The 17,241-nt window shown below is 37.1% G+C and overlaps 1 protein-coding gene across 2 annotated transcripts in view; it reads left to right on the forward strand.

Annotated features, from left to right (window-relative positions):
• The window catches only part of SRGAP1 (SLIT-ROBO Rho GTPase activating protein 1), a 294,904-nt gene that overhangs the window by 235,958 nt on the left and 41,705 nt on the right, over positions 1-17,241 (forward strand). Inside the window, exons 12-15 of one of the 2 annotated variants that reach the window (XM_081309469.1) lie at positions 2,589-2,691; positions 6,285-6,345; positions 6,488-6,565; positions 8,613-8,747. In XM_081309469.1, coding sequence (XP_081165595.1) covers positions 2,589-2,691; positions 6,285-6,345; positions 6,488-6,565; positions 8,613-8,747 — 377 coding nt within the window. Of the gene's footprint in view, positions 1-2,588; positions 2,692-3,206; positions 3,241-6,284; positions 6,346-6,487; positions 6,566-8,612; positions 8,748-17,241 lie in introns of both variants that reach the window. The other variant, XM_081309470.1, reaches the window with a different exon arrangement.

Below are 17,241 nucleotides of genomic sequence, written 5' to 3' on the forward strand. Positions count from 1 at the left end.
ACATATAATATCTCTTTACACCATCATTTTTTTCCTGCTGTTTCTAGGTTATGACTCATGTAAGACAACTAAAAATATTTAAAGTCTTCCAATATAGTATTTTGCAATAAAAACTGTAATTGCCAAATAAGCTATATATTCACATCAACCTGACAATACTTCCTCTCATGTGGACAAACCCATTCAGGAAATCAAACTGCCAAGAAGTCGAAGTTGTGTGATAGGCACAGAGCCAAAATGAGTCAGGCAGCTGGGAGCTGAATAGCCTTGACTCTGTTCACCTGATATGGGCAGAGTGGAACCAGAACTGTGGGCACCCTATTCTGCACCTCTGCCATGAAATTGACTTTGATAGGTATTCAGGCAGTTAATTTTAATCCAAGTCCCTCTCACAACTTTAGTTTCTTCACGTTTATCTCATACTTTAGAACCTTTGGGACAGACAATCTGCAGGTCTTTAGTAGAAATATTGAGACATCCCTGTTAGCCCCAGCTACGATTGCCTTGTGTCTTCCAATCATTCAGGAACAAATATCCAATGACACTGGAGGCTTTGTCTCCAGCTACAGAATTTGGTAATCTCACGAATCAGTGACCAAATTCTGATCCCTTTAGCTTCGACAGGTACTCCAGATATCACCAAATGTACAGCTCTGTTGAATCTTGTAAAAATTATGTTTTCCAGTTTCTGTATGTCATGCTTTGATATCTTGGGTCCTTGCCAAGTCTGGAGGGACTGCCTCTCCCAGTTAGTCAGGTCTTTACCAGCCAATACAGAGCCCACATTAGAGTCCACCTCCTTCATCAGATTCTCACCCAGGACTACTGTTTCCCCTTGCCTGGGGGCCAGGAATAGACTAGGGATAGTCACGGTGCCACAGAGCCCATGGAAATTATTCAAATCCACCTCTCTGAAACCTGTTGATCCTGTTTCTCCCCTTCCTTCCCCGGGCAAATCACAACAATGGTTCTTACCCACATTTTCCCCTTGCTCCCTCTGCCTCCCAACCCATGCTGCTGCATCCTTGTGTGCCTCTCCCCAACCCCAGACAGAGCAGCAGACTGTGGGCCCTCCTCTGGGAACTGGAAGTCACAAACCACGTTTTCAATGGCAGTCATCTCTTGATCTGTTGACTTCACCATACCTACATTTTAAAACATTTACAAAGCAATGAAAATGTGGGTGAAATCAAATAAATATGGTTAAACTCCTTGGTGGTTAGTTATTTTGCTTTTTCATACCTACCAGATTTTTTTACCCCATGAGTGGCACTTAATTTAGAGTATAAGAGATTTCAAAATTTTTCAGCTGTGGTAGATCATGACTTGCTGCTTGATCAAAGTTTCCATATTCATTTTTACATGTTTGAGAAGGCTCCTCTTGGGCTGTGAGACACCCTGACACCTCTGGTTCTGCTGCATTAGTCCTCTGAGCCCACCTGCGGGGAGAGTCTTAGAATTTAGCTATGAAAGGCTGTTTCTCAGCAGGTTCATTTCTCTGCATCTCTTGATTGCTGTGGTAGTTATTTTTTGAAGCCATTTGGACTTCAACATAAATTTTGGGGATTTGGTTTCTAAACAAGACTTTCTGAATTTTAACAAAATGAATTAAAAAGATGATTCTTCCTAGACAGTCTATTGTTTAATGGAGAGTTTTGCATTATTTCCCACTGTGTTGTGCATTGTCCTCGATGTTTAAGAGGTTTAAATTGGAATATCTGGAAAGAGGTGACGGGGCTCTTGTTCCATGTATTCCTTTCTGTGAAGATTTAGAAGTTGAGTCAGGTAATCCTGTCCCTCTTTTCTCTAAAGGGAGAAGGCAGAAAAAGAGTGCTTCCCTCCAATTATAGTGCAGGGTTTCTAAATACAGTACCCGTGCCCTGCATGTGCATATGTCAGATAGACTGGCTTACCCACCAAAGCAGGCAGACAGACAGATGGAAAGAGTACGAAACAGCATAAATGAGTGCATCCTCATGATCTACAAATATTTAGGTGATAAGACAATTTGTTCTACAGGAATAATTATTCATCTGAGCCTGTGTCCCCAGTCAGAACCAGCAAACTCTTATTTTTTTTTCCTCATCTGTGACCCATTAATAGTTAACATAAAATCCCACTAATACTTAAGGGGTACTGAACAGATGTGATATTACTTACATTGAAAAATTATATTGTAGCTAAAAATTTTATATTTAATTTCTCATTTGGGGATGTATGAGAACTCTGATTTTTACCACAGATTGTGTCTTACTGTGTGACTTGTAAATCAAATAATAAGAACCCTACTTTATAACATTGGCCCAAATAGTTCATATTCCATTTGGTAATGCTTATCATTTTTAAACAAACTAGCAAACAAATGCCAGCTACGACTATAAGGAAACATAATCTAAAGGAATAGCTTATATGTTTTTTGATACATAAGTAAAAGTAAATAAATGGGAAGGGGTGGGACTGTTTTTCCTGTGGGTGGGGGTGGGGAAGGAACCCAAGATCCCATGTTTTGTAATTCTGGTGTGACCTACGGGTGTTTCATTTATTGTTTGATTTCTGCCATGCTCAGTAATTATATTCCCTTCCCTTAGGCCTCCAAATGTTCCCCCTAAGCCCCAGAAACACAGGAAGTCCAGACCCCGCTCACAGTATAATGCTAAGTTGTTTAATGGGGATTTGGAAACATTCGTCAAGGTACCGCACCAGCCATCTGGGTGGCTGATCTCCACGCTTCTCACTATAATGGTCTCAGCCTCTCATAAAAGGGGGGCAGGTCATTATGTCCGAGTCTATCCTGGGGCTCTCTGCTTTCCCACAAATCAATATAATATTTCCTGAAGTCAGAGAGGAAAGAATATTTGGGTTGGATACCTTCAAAAGAGGAAATAAATGTGGGTGTTGTCATGTGAGCAAAAGAGAAAGCTCTTTTCTTTATTAAAAAAAAAAAAGAGCCATAAATTGTAAAAAAAGGAAACAAGAAACCTGATAAGATGTTTTATTTTTCCTCATGCAAATGAGATGGCACAAAATATATTTTTAAAATCCATTTGTTAGACTCGCCCTGAAGCACAGCGAGAGTTTTGACTTCTGATGACTTGAGGAATAAATTATATTGGATCAATTGTACGACCCTGTGGTCTGTGTCTTGTATCTCTGCTGCGATTACTCTCTGTCTTCTTTTTCATCTGTGTTTCTGATAATGCTTCTAGCCGAGGACGAAGGAACTCGCACGCGAGGCACCAGGTATAGTGCTAGAGGGAAGTGAGGGCTTGGCCTCTCCCGCTGCTGGTCTCATTTCCAAGTCCTACTCCTGCTTGGCTTTAATTCAAGTTTTTTAAGGGCTTTCAAAGAAAAATGTTTGCAGTTGGAAATTCGACAGGTTTATAGATAAGATTTACTTAAGAAGGAACACCAGTATAAGAGGAATAGTCTCCTCCGGTAAAAGGAGATAAATGCTTGGTTTTTACATTTATGTGTTTGGAAGATGTATCAAATCAAGGTCAAGGGCTTTTATTAGGGAAAGTGAACGTTAAATACCAAAATACATTTAATAAAGATTATGGATCCTAATGTAAATTATACACACACAAAAGGAGCTTTCTCCTTCATAGCTCACATTTTATATCATAGGCCGCTGCTGTGCTTTTGAAGACTAAATCTGTGTCATGTTATAGACATTTACTTTCTTTAAAAATATATCTTGTCTACTGAATATGCGCTAATGAATAAAAAGTATGTGCATGCACCATGTCTATGGACACACAGATACATCACACATGGAAAGGGAGAGGGATTGGAAAACTGTAGCAGCTTTGAAAATGAGCCCTAACCCTGAAATTAAGTGAAAAGCCACTGAGCAACCTAAATAGCAATCACAAATCCATTGCCTTGAGCTTTAAACCCAGAAGAGCCTTATTGGCTATAATTTAATGTAAAATTATTGTCAAATTTTATTATCTAGTTTCCCAGCCCATGGCATATAAGCAGCAGCAAATTAGATGGAGAGAGGAAAACAATAAAATGAAAGTAGCGAGATATGCAGCTGATGGCCTGGCAGGGAAAGAGAATACGGGAAAGCTCAAGGAAGCAGCTATAGGATTCTGCCATATTTGCTGATGCTCTATGAGAATGGATGCTTAAGATGAAAGGAAAGCACATCATATTTTAAAAGATTTTCCACTAAGAATTGCTAAAAGAAGCCAAACTAAGGTACTAAAGAAGGAGCAAAGCAGTTGTGGGAATTTACCTCTGTGAGCTCTCCACCATCTGGGATGATGGATTGAGGAAACTTCGGCAGTGACTATAACATGGAGAAGGGTGCAGAGGTCTCTGTGCATCTGAAAAGTGCTTGTCCAGTTGAGATCTCCTCAGTACTGCTGTGAGGCTGCAAGAGCAAAGCCATTTTTTTTTCCTATAGGGAAACTGAGACACAAAGAGATTTGTTTGAATGGCAGCTGGAATGCAGCCCACTGATGGTTTCACTTCTTAGAAAATGCTTCATGTCACCCATGAAATTAAATTCAAACAGGCTCATTACTTTTTGACTACAAAATTCCTTGAATCTGAATGAAATACCAATCACCTGAGTGACTGTAAAGGTAAAAATATGTTTAGATAATACCTAAACATTTCATTTAGAAATTTCTTACTGCAAACATTTTTCTTTTAATAATCTTTTATTCCTTGTTTTTCTTTTTGTTTTGATACTAAGTTCTGCAGAGGTGTAAACTAATATTCTCCTTCCATCACTTATGTTTAAATATTTATTGCTCTTTTATTTTATATAGTTACATGAAATGTTCATATGACAGTTATTCCCACTAAAACATGTTTGTGTTTTAAAGAAAAATCCCTGCGGGTATTGAGTAAAGTTTAATGTAATTACATTGCTGTTCTTAAGCCAGCTAGTTCACATGAAGATGTGCTTTTATTCTTAAGGCTCTTCTTTAAGGAATTAATAAAATGTATGCTCCTAAAACAAATTAACTAATCAGAGAAACTTAATGCAGGCTCCAGAAGTAATTGAACCATTAACTGGTTTATACACTGATTAGATTGTCTTAAAACTTAAAATGAAACTATTCCTTAAGAAGTGCATTACCCGTTCCAGAAATAGTAAAGAGCTTAAATTGCTGATCTGTATTACTCCCAATCTTTGCCCCCTCTGCTTAATTGGAAAGGTTCTTGGATTCTGAATTGTTCTAATATATCAAGAACAAGTTTTTCTTGTGTTTCAGAACAAAATTCCTCATGAATTAGGCCTTATGTCAGCTAATCATTTTTTAATCCCATGTTTCCTTTAAAGTTCTAATTCCTGAAAGATCAGAGTCTTAAAAGTACATGAAGAATAATTCCATACTCAGTAACTCGATTTAACTCTGCGGAGTGCATGGCATTGATACATTTTTAACTATGGCCGCGACAGCTCCTTCATCTCATTTGTCACCCTCGGTGTGTTTTAAAGTGTATTCAGAATTCACATATGTTCAGTTGAGGGCAGTGAGTGACTATTTTACAAGACTTGAAGAAATAGGACAAAAAAAAATCTTCTTTCCTAAGAAAATGAGATCTAATGGGATGGACATTTGTGTCATCTTTTTTTTTTTTTTTAATCCTTAAAACATAAAAAATAGGAAAGGTCTAAAAGGATGAGTAGGTTCTGATGCAAACTAAGTAAATACATGAGACATTTTTATTACCTGTGAAACAGTTCCTATAGCAGGCATCTGAAACCGTGGAAGCTATTTTTGTAACTCATCATGCAGGTGGCAAACTCTCTGGGATGTAGCAGAGAGATGGCTGGAAGGTGACTCTTTTAAGTTGCACTATTTGGTGACTAGTGCAACTTAATCACTTCTAAGGTGCTATGATTATGATGCATAGTGTTCCTTTAAAGTCCATCAAAGATTGACCACTTGTGTCGGGAACTCTTTCAAAAAATAAGTTCTTCATTTTGGTTTGTAAGCCTAAGTAAAAGAGATGAGTTAGCTTTTGACATCTCTAGACATAGAAGGCTAAGTTGAAGCCAGTGTTGCTTTCTTGTGTTAAATGTATTTAATGTAGTTTGCTTCAGAATGGAAATATACCTTTGCTTAAATATAAATCCTTTCACTATTCATTGATTCATTCATTCATTCACTCGTTTTGGTGTTGTAGATTTTAGAGGGGGTGGATTTGGAAATCTAAAAGGATGGAAAAACTCTAATTACTGTTGAACCATGAGCTTTATTCTTATGTGAGATTTAGATCTCTCCTTTGAAGTTCACTGATTTCCATCTCTTTACCAGGACTCAGGACAGGTCATCCCCCTCATTGTGGAAAGCTGTATCCGGTTCATCAATCTGTATGGTAAGCCATAGTCTACACAATTCTTACCACCAGCAGTGTTTCAGTGAACATTTCTTTGTGCTTCACATTGAACTCTTGGGAAAAGGAGACCTACAGGATGTGATGGAGTATCTCATTCTCTTTTGCCTTCTGTTGCCTTTAGGTCTTCAGCATCAAGGGATTTTCAGAGTGTCTGGCTCCCAGGTGGAAGTCAATGATATTAAAAATTCATTTGAGAGAGGTAATTGTGTGTCCATACCTATAAGCAAAACATGTTAAGAAGCTGTCATCTCCTGTCCTGCAGTGGTAAACTCACTCTGTATAACCCCAAAACCTTTACTTCAGTGTGGATGCTGGGGTCAGAATCTATTCAGAATAGCTGAGGAACAGGCCCAAGTCATCTGTTTGTTATTAAATGTAGAAAAGCATATGAGCTGTGCATTGTGGTTTAGGACTAACAGTGATCCCCCGTGATGTGTGTCAAAAGTGGCACCTGAAAGGGTTCCAGAAGAAGCAGGGTGGTCCTGGCCTACACAGAAGGTGTGTGAGATGGCTCCTCCCAGCTGCCCCCTCTCTTCTTCCTTCCTCAAGAGCTCTTTCCTTCCTCTCATTACCATCCCTGACTCCTTCCTGTGACCCTTCTTGTTTCCTTACTTGTATTCATAATTGGCTTTCACATAAATTCTACAGAACTATTAATGAGAGCATTATGATTAGCAAAATCCTACATTTTCATGTCAGGAAGACCTAGAATCAAATCCGAGTCCCATGGGATTTGGGTCAAGTGACTCAGTTCTTACTTTGGCCTCAGTTTCCTCATCTGCAAAATTATAGGATTGTTGTGAGGATTAGACTTGATCTGTGAAAATGCCCAACTCGTTTCAAGATAGCTATTATTCATTAATGCCCTCCAATTAAAATGCATTTACTTCTGGGTACATCTTTACTTTCCTTCATCTGTTTAGAGGTTAAGATGAAAATGCAGAGCAGTTACCACAGTTCCCAACTTCCCTCCCTCTGTTTTATTTTCCCTGGCCTAGACCTGGTGTAGAACCATTTAAAATTTGAAGTTGAAGAGTAGACTTGGGGCCATGCTGTTTTTTTCTAGTTCAAAATTCTCTGGCCAACATGATGCATAGGAGCAGAGGAACCTCCCCTCTCATATTGACCATATTTAGAATGACAGGTTCAAACATAGTGAAGCGTCGGGTTCCTGTGCCAGCCACATCAGGCAAATGCTCTATTATTTTTCCTTGCAAATTCCCCTGGTATTAATTATTAGTTTGTAATTTGTTGGGCTGAAGTTTTCTCACAGTGGGCCAAAAACAATAATAATAATAATAATTCTGGTGAATTTGTGTTCAATGATTTTTCAGCCCTACAAGCAGAAGAAAAAAAGGAACAACAAGTTCCTGAAAATAAACTGCCCCAAAAGACAAACAATATGTTAGAATCCCAAACCCACTTTGTGTGAACCTTAGAAAGAGTAGATTTGTGAAATCTAGACCTGTGATTTAAGGCTGCATGTTATGTTGAGCTTATTAAGGATTTTATCTGTTTAATTCTCAGAGAGGTGGGCTAGCCAGCCCAATTTCCTAATATTTTTAAATTGCTTACCATGATGAAAAATAAAATTTTGTATTTGTGATATGTTTTTAAAATGTGAACTTTTCATAAAGTTCTTTGGTAGGTGTCATTAAGGGGACATTTTCAAATTCCTTCTCTTGGCTTCAGAATCTTCCAGTGTTCAAGGTGCCTTTCAAATGTACTATGAACACCATCATGCCACTTTGGGAGGCACCTGTTTATTTACTTGTAGGTGTTCGGAAGTTATATTTGATATTTGTGATAAATTTTGTTGACCTATATAGCTTAGCCAGGCAAAACTCTACTGGGTCTTTTTCACAGTAGGATAAGTAACACAGAATGTATTTTTTGAATTCATGTCAAACTGAGATTACTGATTTTCACTTTAAAAGATGTTGGGTAAAATTATAAATCCCACAGTATTTTATTTTAAGATTTGGGTAACTTGTAAGGGAGTATTTGGTAGCTGAAGACTTTTTTTTTTTTAAGCTTTATTTTAGTCCGCTATTTTTAGGTTAATCATGGGGTGGGATATCTAAACCAATTATTTTAATTTTAGTACCATATAATCTTTCATAAAGCGTAATTAAAAGATTCATATATATATATATATATATATATATATATATATATATATATATATATCAATGTGTGTACATAGAAACATATTCTCTTTTTTTGTTTGTTTGTTTGCTTTTTAGGTGAAAATCCTCTGGCTGATGACCAGAGTAACCATGATATTAACTCAGTGGCTGGTGTTCTGAAGCTCTATTTCCGTGGGCTGGAAAACCCCCTCTTTCCTAAGGAAAGATTTAATGATCTGATTTCTTGTATCAGTAAGTGGACTCTTTTTTCCTTAATATTTTCCCACCAGAATTATTACACGAACCAACTTCCTGGAAAAGGCAGTGGCCCTTCTCCAAGTCCTCCTCCATACCCCATAACCACCACACTTTCTGAGGCCATTTGTTTTCTTTCTGGGTCCAGTGTGAGTCATCCTCCCAGCTGTGGCCTCACCCTTAGCTGAGCCTGCTTTGCACCCAACATCTCAGGCTCTGTAGGACCAGGAGCTGACTGACCCCTTAGTCACGGTAATAAAGCAGAAAAGCAGGTGCCAGCTGCCTAAGGGAGGTCGTGGGCATGGACACTCACCTCTTTTGTTTGGGAGGATTTTTTTTTTTTTTGCTTTTGGTTCTTGATTTTCACAACCAATTTTAAAAACGGGGTAATTTACCCATCTTTGAACATTACTTTAAGAAATATGTTAAATGGGATAGAAGATTATTATTATGGTACAGGAACACCAGGTGGTAGTAATCTGTCAGTGGAGAGGTGGGGATGTGGCTTAGTGGTAGAGTGCTTGCCTAACATGCATGAGGCTCTGGGACAATCCCCAGACAATAAAAAATATAATAATAATAATAATAATAATAATAATAATAATAATAACAACAACAACAATAATTATAAATACCAGTAATCATCTGTCTTTGGCCTTCCCGAGTCATGGGCCAAGTGTTTTAGGGCTATGTATGATATATTACAAAACCAATAATCATCAACAAAGTAAAGCATTGCTGTTTTCTTCAGTAGGGGCTTTGGACACTACACAAAGGAAGGTGAAAAAGGATGATACCAAGAGTTAGTTATTAACCACAGTCGGGTTCTGTACATCTAAAATTGCAGAGCCCCTATAAGTCTGTGTTCCCAAGCAAGAGTCTAGAGCTGACTTTAACCACTTAAGACTTTCTTAAGAATCAAACTTTACCCTTGATAAAGGAACCTCCCCAAGCCCCACCCCACCCCCACCTTGGAATTAACCATTGACTTGACCTCAAAAATGTAAAAATATTTCTCTTCTCATCCCTCCTTTCCTACCTCCATCACCTTGGTTTCTCACTGGCACTATTATAGTCTCTTAAATGGACTCCCTACTTCTAGGTTTTTCCTTCCCTACCTATTCTCCATACTGTCAACAGATTCAAAAGATAAAATCAGGTTATTTGCTCTCTCCCCTTTCCAAAACCTATTTCATTATTTCTTACATAAAAACCACCTTGGTGTGTCCAATTCAAATAAATGATTTCTTCTTCTTTCTGACCTTTCCCTCTATCTGAACTTGCCCTACTGCTATGCAGTCATCTCCTGACTCCCTTACCCTATTTTTTTGCTATTGTTGAAATATGCAGAGAACATAACAAACTACACACATGCCCATTCCCACCACCATGCCTTTGCCAGGGTTAATTCCAGTGCTGTCCCCAGTAGCTGTGGACATCTGCTGTGAAGGCTTTGCTGAATTGGCACTCCTCCCAGAATGCTATCCCCCCACCAAGTGGAATTCATCACTTTCTCCTCTACTAATATTCCACTGGGTACATACATCTGTAATTTTTCTTATTGCCCTACATTATAATTGCTTTAATCCTTCTGTCTCCTTCCACAAAATAGGGAGTTTAGAGAAGAGGTCAAGAATGCAGGCTCTGGACTCAAACAACCTAAGTTCAAAGCCTAGCTCTGCCACTTAATCACCAGCTGTATGACTATTGAGCAAGGTTCTTAAGCACCCAGCCTCCCAGATTTTTCAACTATTAAAGAGGCAGAACATTAGTCTGTACATCATAAGTTTGTGAGAATTGAACAAGTTAATATATGTCAAGTGCCAAGAAGAGTGTCTTGCACAGAGTATGCTCCATGACATGCCAGCACTTGGCTCCACAGGCCTGAGGTCTTAATGGGTTATTCAGTTTCATAGCCCTAACACCTGGCATAATTTCAGGTGCATGAAATTTAATACATACTTGTTGAATGACTCTAAATGAAGAGTTATATTCTACCAAAAGTTCTTTTACTGGCATCTGTGCCGAAAGTCCTGGCTGTAGCTAGGTATAAATTCCCCAGTCATAGTTCTCTCCCCACAGTCAGATCTGTCTGAAATGTAGAAGTATGCCTGTGAGTCCATTCCAAGTTCTTGCATAGCCTGAGTCATTACAGCAGACCTCTGACCCAGCTGGAAAGAACTGAAAAGGAGGTGTCTCACTTCTGGAATTCTCCTTTGGCCATGTCCAAAGATTCCCCTCACATCTTAGCCAGAAAAGTTAAGTCTGGAAAAATAATAAGTATTCTACAATGCTTAGTGGTTTTCGAGGTCTATGTCAATTTTAACATTAACATTTGCCAGTTGGATAAAAAGGATTGTCGGTTACCACTACAGAATCATTTCCCATTTCATGGATGAGAAATATTATTTTGTGGTGGTTATTAATAACTGAGACCATAGGATCACAGAGATCTGGGTTCCAATCCTAGCTTTACCAGCTTTGTAAACTTGGGCAAAGAGGAATACTTTATCTTATTAACTAGCTGTTTCTTCATCTACTAAATAGAGTCTGTATGAAGAATAAATGAAATAATGCATGTAAAGTATTTAACATCATATGCCAGTCCATGTAGTAAGCCTCAATAAATGTTGCTAGCGAACATCATTACTACTTTTACAGCTACTTCTACGTAAACTCAGTTCACATACGCCAATACCTGGGTAAGCCATTTACCACTCTAACTGTTCCGCTATACCTGTGGTGTTTTTTTGACATAATTACCTCAGATGCATTTAGAAAATGATGTTGATGTAACTCAGAAGTTGTATCGGTTCCAGCATGATTTTACCCATCGCTAATATTAAATGTTTTCTAACAAAGTCAAACTTTCTCACAATTAAAGTTGGACTTAGCAAAGTGTGTAGACTGTTAGGAGAAGACAGAAGACACACACAGGCATCAATCTTTCATGCCAGCAGTGCCTGGTATGCTGCAAGTGCAAATGAAGAGGCTTCAAATTCATTTCCTCTTGTGTTGAAACAGTAGATTACTGCAAATCAATGAATTCATGATATTTGGTTAATTTTGATGAAATGAGTAACCTCCAGGACCTACATCTTGAAGGAAGAAGCAGCAGCCCTGAGGTTTAAGGATGGAAAGGGTGGTAGGTGCACATTGCAGTTGAGATTTAACTGTTAGAATTTTTAATTAAATTGCTAACGTTCTAGTGCTCTAGCATCGATTTTTTTTATTTTTTAATTTGTTCTAATTAGTTATACATTACAATAGAATGCATTTTGACACATATACACAAATGGAGCCCATCTTCTTCCTCTGGATGTACATGGTGCAGAGCCACCATGGTAATAATACATGTATATAGGGTAATAATATCCATCTCATTCCACCGTCCTTCCCATCCCCACACCTCCTCCCTGCCCTCACACCCCTCTGCACAATCCAAAGTTCCTTCATTCTTCCCTAGCACCCCCCACCAATATGGATCAGCATCTGCTTATCAGAGAAAACATTTGGCTTTGTTTTGGGGGGTTTGGCTTATTTTACTTAGCATGATATTCTTCAGATCCATCCACTTATCTGCAAATGCCATAATTTCATTCTTATTTAAGGCTGAGTAATATTTCATTGTGTATATGTACCACATTTTCTTTATCCATTCATCTCTTGAAGGACATCTAGGTTAATTCCATAGTTTAGCTATTGTGGATTGAGCTTCTATGAGCATTGATGTGGTGATGTCACTGTGGTATGCTGATTTTAAGTCCTTTGGGTATACACCGAGGAGGGGGATATCTGGGTCAAATGATGGTTCCATTCCAAGTTTTTTGAGAAATCTCCATACTGCTTTCCAGAGTGGTTGCACCAATTTGCAGTCCCACCAGCAATGTATGAGTATACCTTTTTCCCCCACATCCTCACCAATACTTATTGCTTGTATTCAAGATAATTAACATAAGGTTTGATAGGTGTCAAGCAGACTGCCCCAACCCTATTATTCCCTATTAATGATGTTGGTTTTAGTGTACAATTTATCATAATGGGAGATTTTTAAAAATATTTATTAGCAGTCTCTTTATATAATTCCTCCTTTATATAAACCCCTTTTCCTCCAACATCTTGCCTCTTAAAAAGAGGGGATTCCTGACTTTTATCTCCACACAAGCATTTGCTCTTACCAATGTGACAATGTATCTTACCACCATGATGATGTATCTGCATCATTTTCAATAAATTATTTGAAACTGACCTATCACTCATCGATATCAGTAATATTATAAACTTTTGATGATTTGAACGGAGTTGATTAATCTCCTACAATAGGCAAAAACTTTCTGGAGATTCAAAGACTTGATTCTTGCATATAAGAAGCTTAACATCTATCGGGAAAGAAAAGATGTTTATCAATAAATGCAGTCGAGGTTGAATGTGATAGAAACATATCACATTCTAACATCAGATTTAAAATTTTAGGGGAGTGAGATCTCAGAATAATAGATTGTTTTTTACCCATGTCATCTTGTAGCATTGCCATAATTGGGTTTGATTTTCCCTATTAAGGTAATTTCATGTGACAGCTATTTTGTATAGAAAAATCTTCCCTTTACGTCTTTTCTAAGAGGTTACATAAGTCCTTGGAACACCCACTACTTTTGGCTTACCTATTTTTGGATTATTTGGGGAAAGAATTGAGGAGTGGCTGAGTTATTATCCTGCCATATTTGTGCCCCTAAACGACTCCATTCTTTGGAAGCTTACAAATGTATGTAGCAAGAGGGAATTTATCTTAACATTCTCTCTTTCTGTTTTAGATGTACGCTATTCATTTCCCAAAAGATGCAAATTTCTTTTAAGAATTACTTATCTGGATAAAGATATGATCAAATCAAATGCAATATAAATTGGAAATGACAAACTTGATAGTTTCTTAGTTTCTCACCCAAGAGTTGTTTTGTTTTATTTCTGGGTCTTTTTTAAACCATCCACTTTATGAATGGTTTTGAGAATGCTCCAGGTCATGCCCACAGAGTCTGGGCAGCTTCCAGCATGTCCATGTATCATGGCTCTGAGACTCCCTAAGGCATAAGTCCAAGTAATTACTCAAGTAAGTCATGGTTTTTCTTGGCTTCTTTAGAGCTGTGAGCCCAAATGATACATTTGCACTTCATTTTGTATAATGTGCTATTATTTCAGTGACTACTTGGACCTGAGGAAACCTTTTTATAGAAGGAGATTTTTTTTTTTTACCTATCATAGAACCAACATTTAGTCATTGTAGCGTACTTGAAATATACACAGAAGCACACAGGGCAAAGTACCATCCCCCATAAAGTCACTACCAAGGAGAACCAGAGGCATTGCATTTCCTTCTAGGTTTGTTTTATATTCATGTGCACACCACATTTTTGGAAACCAAAGTGGAACTGTACTATCCATACTATTTCTAACCCATCTTCTATTTAATTGTTATTATAGAAAATTTCAGACGTCTATAGGAAGAGACAGAATAATATAATGAACCCCCACCTAATTAACAACCTATCTTTAACAGTTTTCATTTCCCAGTCAAATATTCTACCTTTATCTCTTCTGACATCACATATGTGTGTGTGTGTATCTCTGGAAAATGAGAGGTTCTTTTTTTTTTTTCTATTACATTTCTTATCAAAGAACAATATGTAGTCATTACAGAACACTTGAAAAATACACAGTGCACATAAAACAAAATATTGTACCTCATGATGCCACCATCCAAAGAAAAACAATGGTGTGATATATTTCATCTACAATAAACAATATATTATATTGTATATTAATATACAACATAACCACCATACCATTATTATACCCTAAAAAATTAATGGTTGCTTAAAGTCATCAAATAGGCAGTTGGTAGTTTTTAAAAATAATTATTTTATTATGTGACTGATATGTGATCATCATAGAAAAATTATAATTCCTCTGCATGAAAATAATTTAAATATTTTAATTTCTTTCCAGAAGATTTTTCTTCTTTTCTTGGTGGAGCTGGTTTTCGAACACAGGGCCTTACACACATACACACTAGGCAAGCTCTCTATCTGAGCTACATCCTCAGACCATTTTCTGATGTGTATCTGTACATGTGTGTATACTTTTAAAAGGAGCATTATTCAGATATAATTCTCATACCGTATAATTCATCCATTAAAGTGTATAATTTAACTTGGCATGGTGGCACATACCTGTAGTCCTAGTGACTCAGGAGGCTGAAACATGAGAATCACAAGTTCAAAGCCAGCCTTGGCAACCTAATGAAACAGCATCTCAAAATTAAAAAGGACTGGGGATGTGGCTCCGTGAAAGTGCCCTTGGGTTTAAAAAAAAATACAATTCAAAGGTTTTAGTCTATTCACAGAATTATGCAACCATTACCATAATCAATTTTAGGACATTTTCATTATTCCAAAAGAAACCCCAATTTTCAAACATTAGCAATCATTTTCCATTTACCTATAACCACCACCACCCCCAGCCTTAGGCAATCATTAATCTACTTTATGTCTCTGTAGATTTGCCTATTCTTGCCATTTCATGTAAATGGAATCATAGAGTCTGTAGTGTTTTATATCTAGCTTTCACTTAGCATAAAGTTTAGCATATATCAGTACTTCATGTTATAGCATGTGTCAGTAATTTATTGTTATTGCCAAATAATATTTTGCACACATACACCACTCCTACCTGCTTTTAATAAAAATTATATCATACTAGTTTACTACAAATGGATATGAAGCTTCTTTTTGAGTTGATGAAAACATTCCAAAATTGTTGGAGGTAATGTACAATTCTGAGTATGATAAAGATCATTGAATTGTACTATTTAAATAGGTAAGTTATTTAGTACATGGTTTATATCTCAATAAAGCTGTTGTAAATAAAGTTATGTCATAGTGGCTCTTTATAAAGCACTTTTTAAACTTAATATTAACATTTTCTCATATCAATACATATTTGTCTAAATATAGTTTTGTGGCCATATAATGATATTTTTTTTTAGTGTGACATCTCCTAGTTTTATACCTTCAGATTGTTCCCAATGATTTGGCAATTGTACAAAATACTATGGTGCACGTCTTAGTGCATATATCTATTTTCCCACTTCTGACTGGTTCATGAAAAAAGACTTTGAGCTCTTCCTGATGCTGTAATGTATATTATTGCTATAAAAGCTTCATTGACGTACATGATGATTTTCTCTCTGAATGCTAAGTTTCTGTTTGATATCTTATAATAATGTTCTTAGGTTTCTTTTATCCTTAGACATTTTTACTAGGCTGAGTATCTGAATAGGTAAAGCTTCCTAGGCTAAGACTAACGTTCTTCAATAACCTCAATAGATATCCAGCAGAATAGGAAACATTATTTATATATTTATTTCTCTAATGCTGTTATTTAACTAATAGTGAAAGCAGTGGTTTAATTCACAGAAGTCAATTTGATATCAGTTAATGGTAGAGGTATCCAAGTAATTATTTCCCTTTTTCCCCACTATGGATAGAATGCCTTTATTTTATTTGGTTATTTTTATATGGTTCTAAGGATTGAACCCAGTGCCTCACATTTGCTAGGCATGTTCTCTGCCACTAAGCTACAGCCCCAGCCCAGTTATTTTTTTTTTTTATTTTTTATTTGCTCTTTTTGGATGTACAGGACAGTAGAGTATATTTTGACATATTATACATAATGGAATATAACTTATTCTAATTAGGATCCCATTCTTGAAGTGGTACGTGATGGGAATTACATTGGTCATATATTTTGTATATGAACATAGGAAAGTGATATCCAATTCATTCTACTGTCTTTCCCATTCCCTTTCCCCCTCTCATCCTTCTATTCCCCCCTGTCCAATCAGGGGAACCTCCACTCCCCCCACCACCACCAATTGTGAGTCAGCATTGGCATATCAGAGAGAACATTCGGCCTTGGGTTTCTGGAGATTGGCTTATTTCACTTAGCATGATAGTCTCCAGTTCCATCCATTTACCAAAATGACATTATTTCACTCTTATTTATGGATGAGAAATATTCCATTGTGTATAGGTACCACATTTTCTTTACCCATTCATCTGTTGTAAGGCATCTAGGTTGGTTTCATAGCTTAGCGCGCACACACACACATACACACATACACACTACTATATGCAATTGAATAACACATGGATGTTGTTACAGTGAATTTAAAAATCCCCCAGGACTGGTAAATTCACCTTTAATGCTGAGGTTGGTCTATGGAGCTTGAAAATACTTGTGTGCCCATTGTTAAATTATCTCTAAATGTGGCCACCAGGGATTATCTTTTCCTTTGTCTACATTCTTAAGGATAAATATGCATCTTGTCATTTATGATTTGTTTTCTGGCAAACGAACACTTTCACAAATAGTACCACAGAAGAACTTATATTTTGAGGGTAATGACCATTTGAATTTTTTGTAATTTTCTGTGGTG

The sequence above is a fragment of the Spermophilus citellus genome (genome assembly GCF_964194105.1).
Source record: "Spermophilus citellus genome assembly, chromosome: 10".
NCBI lineage: Eukaryota > Metazoa > Chordata > Mammalia > Rodentia > Sciuridae > Spermophilus > Spermophilus citellus.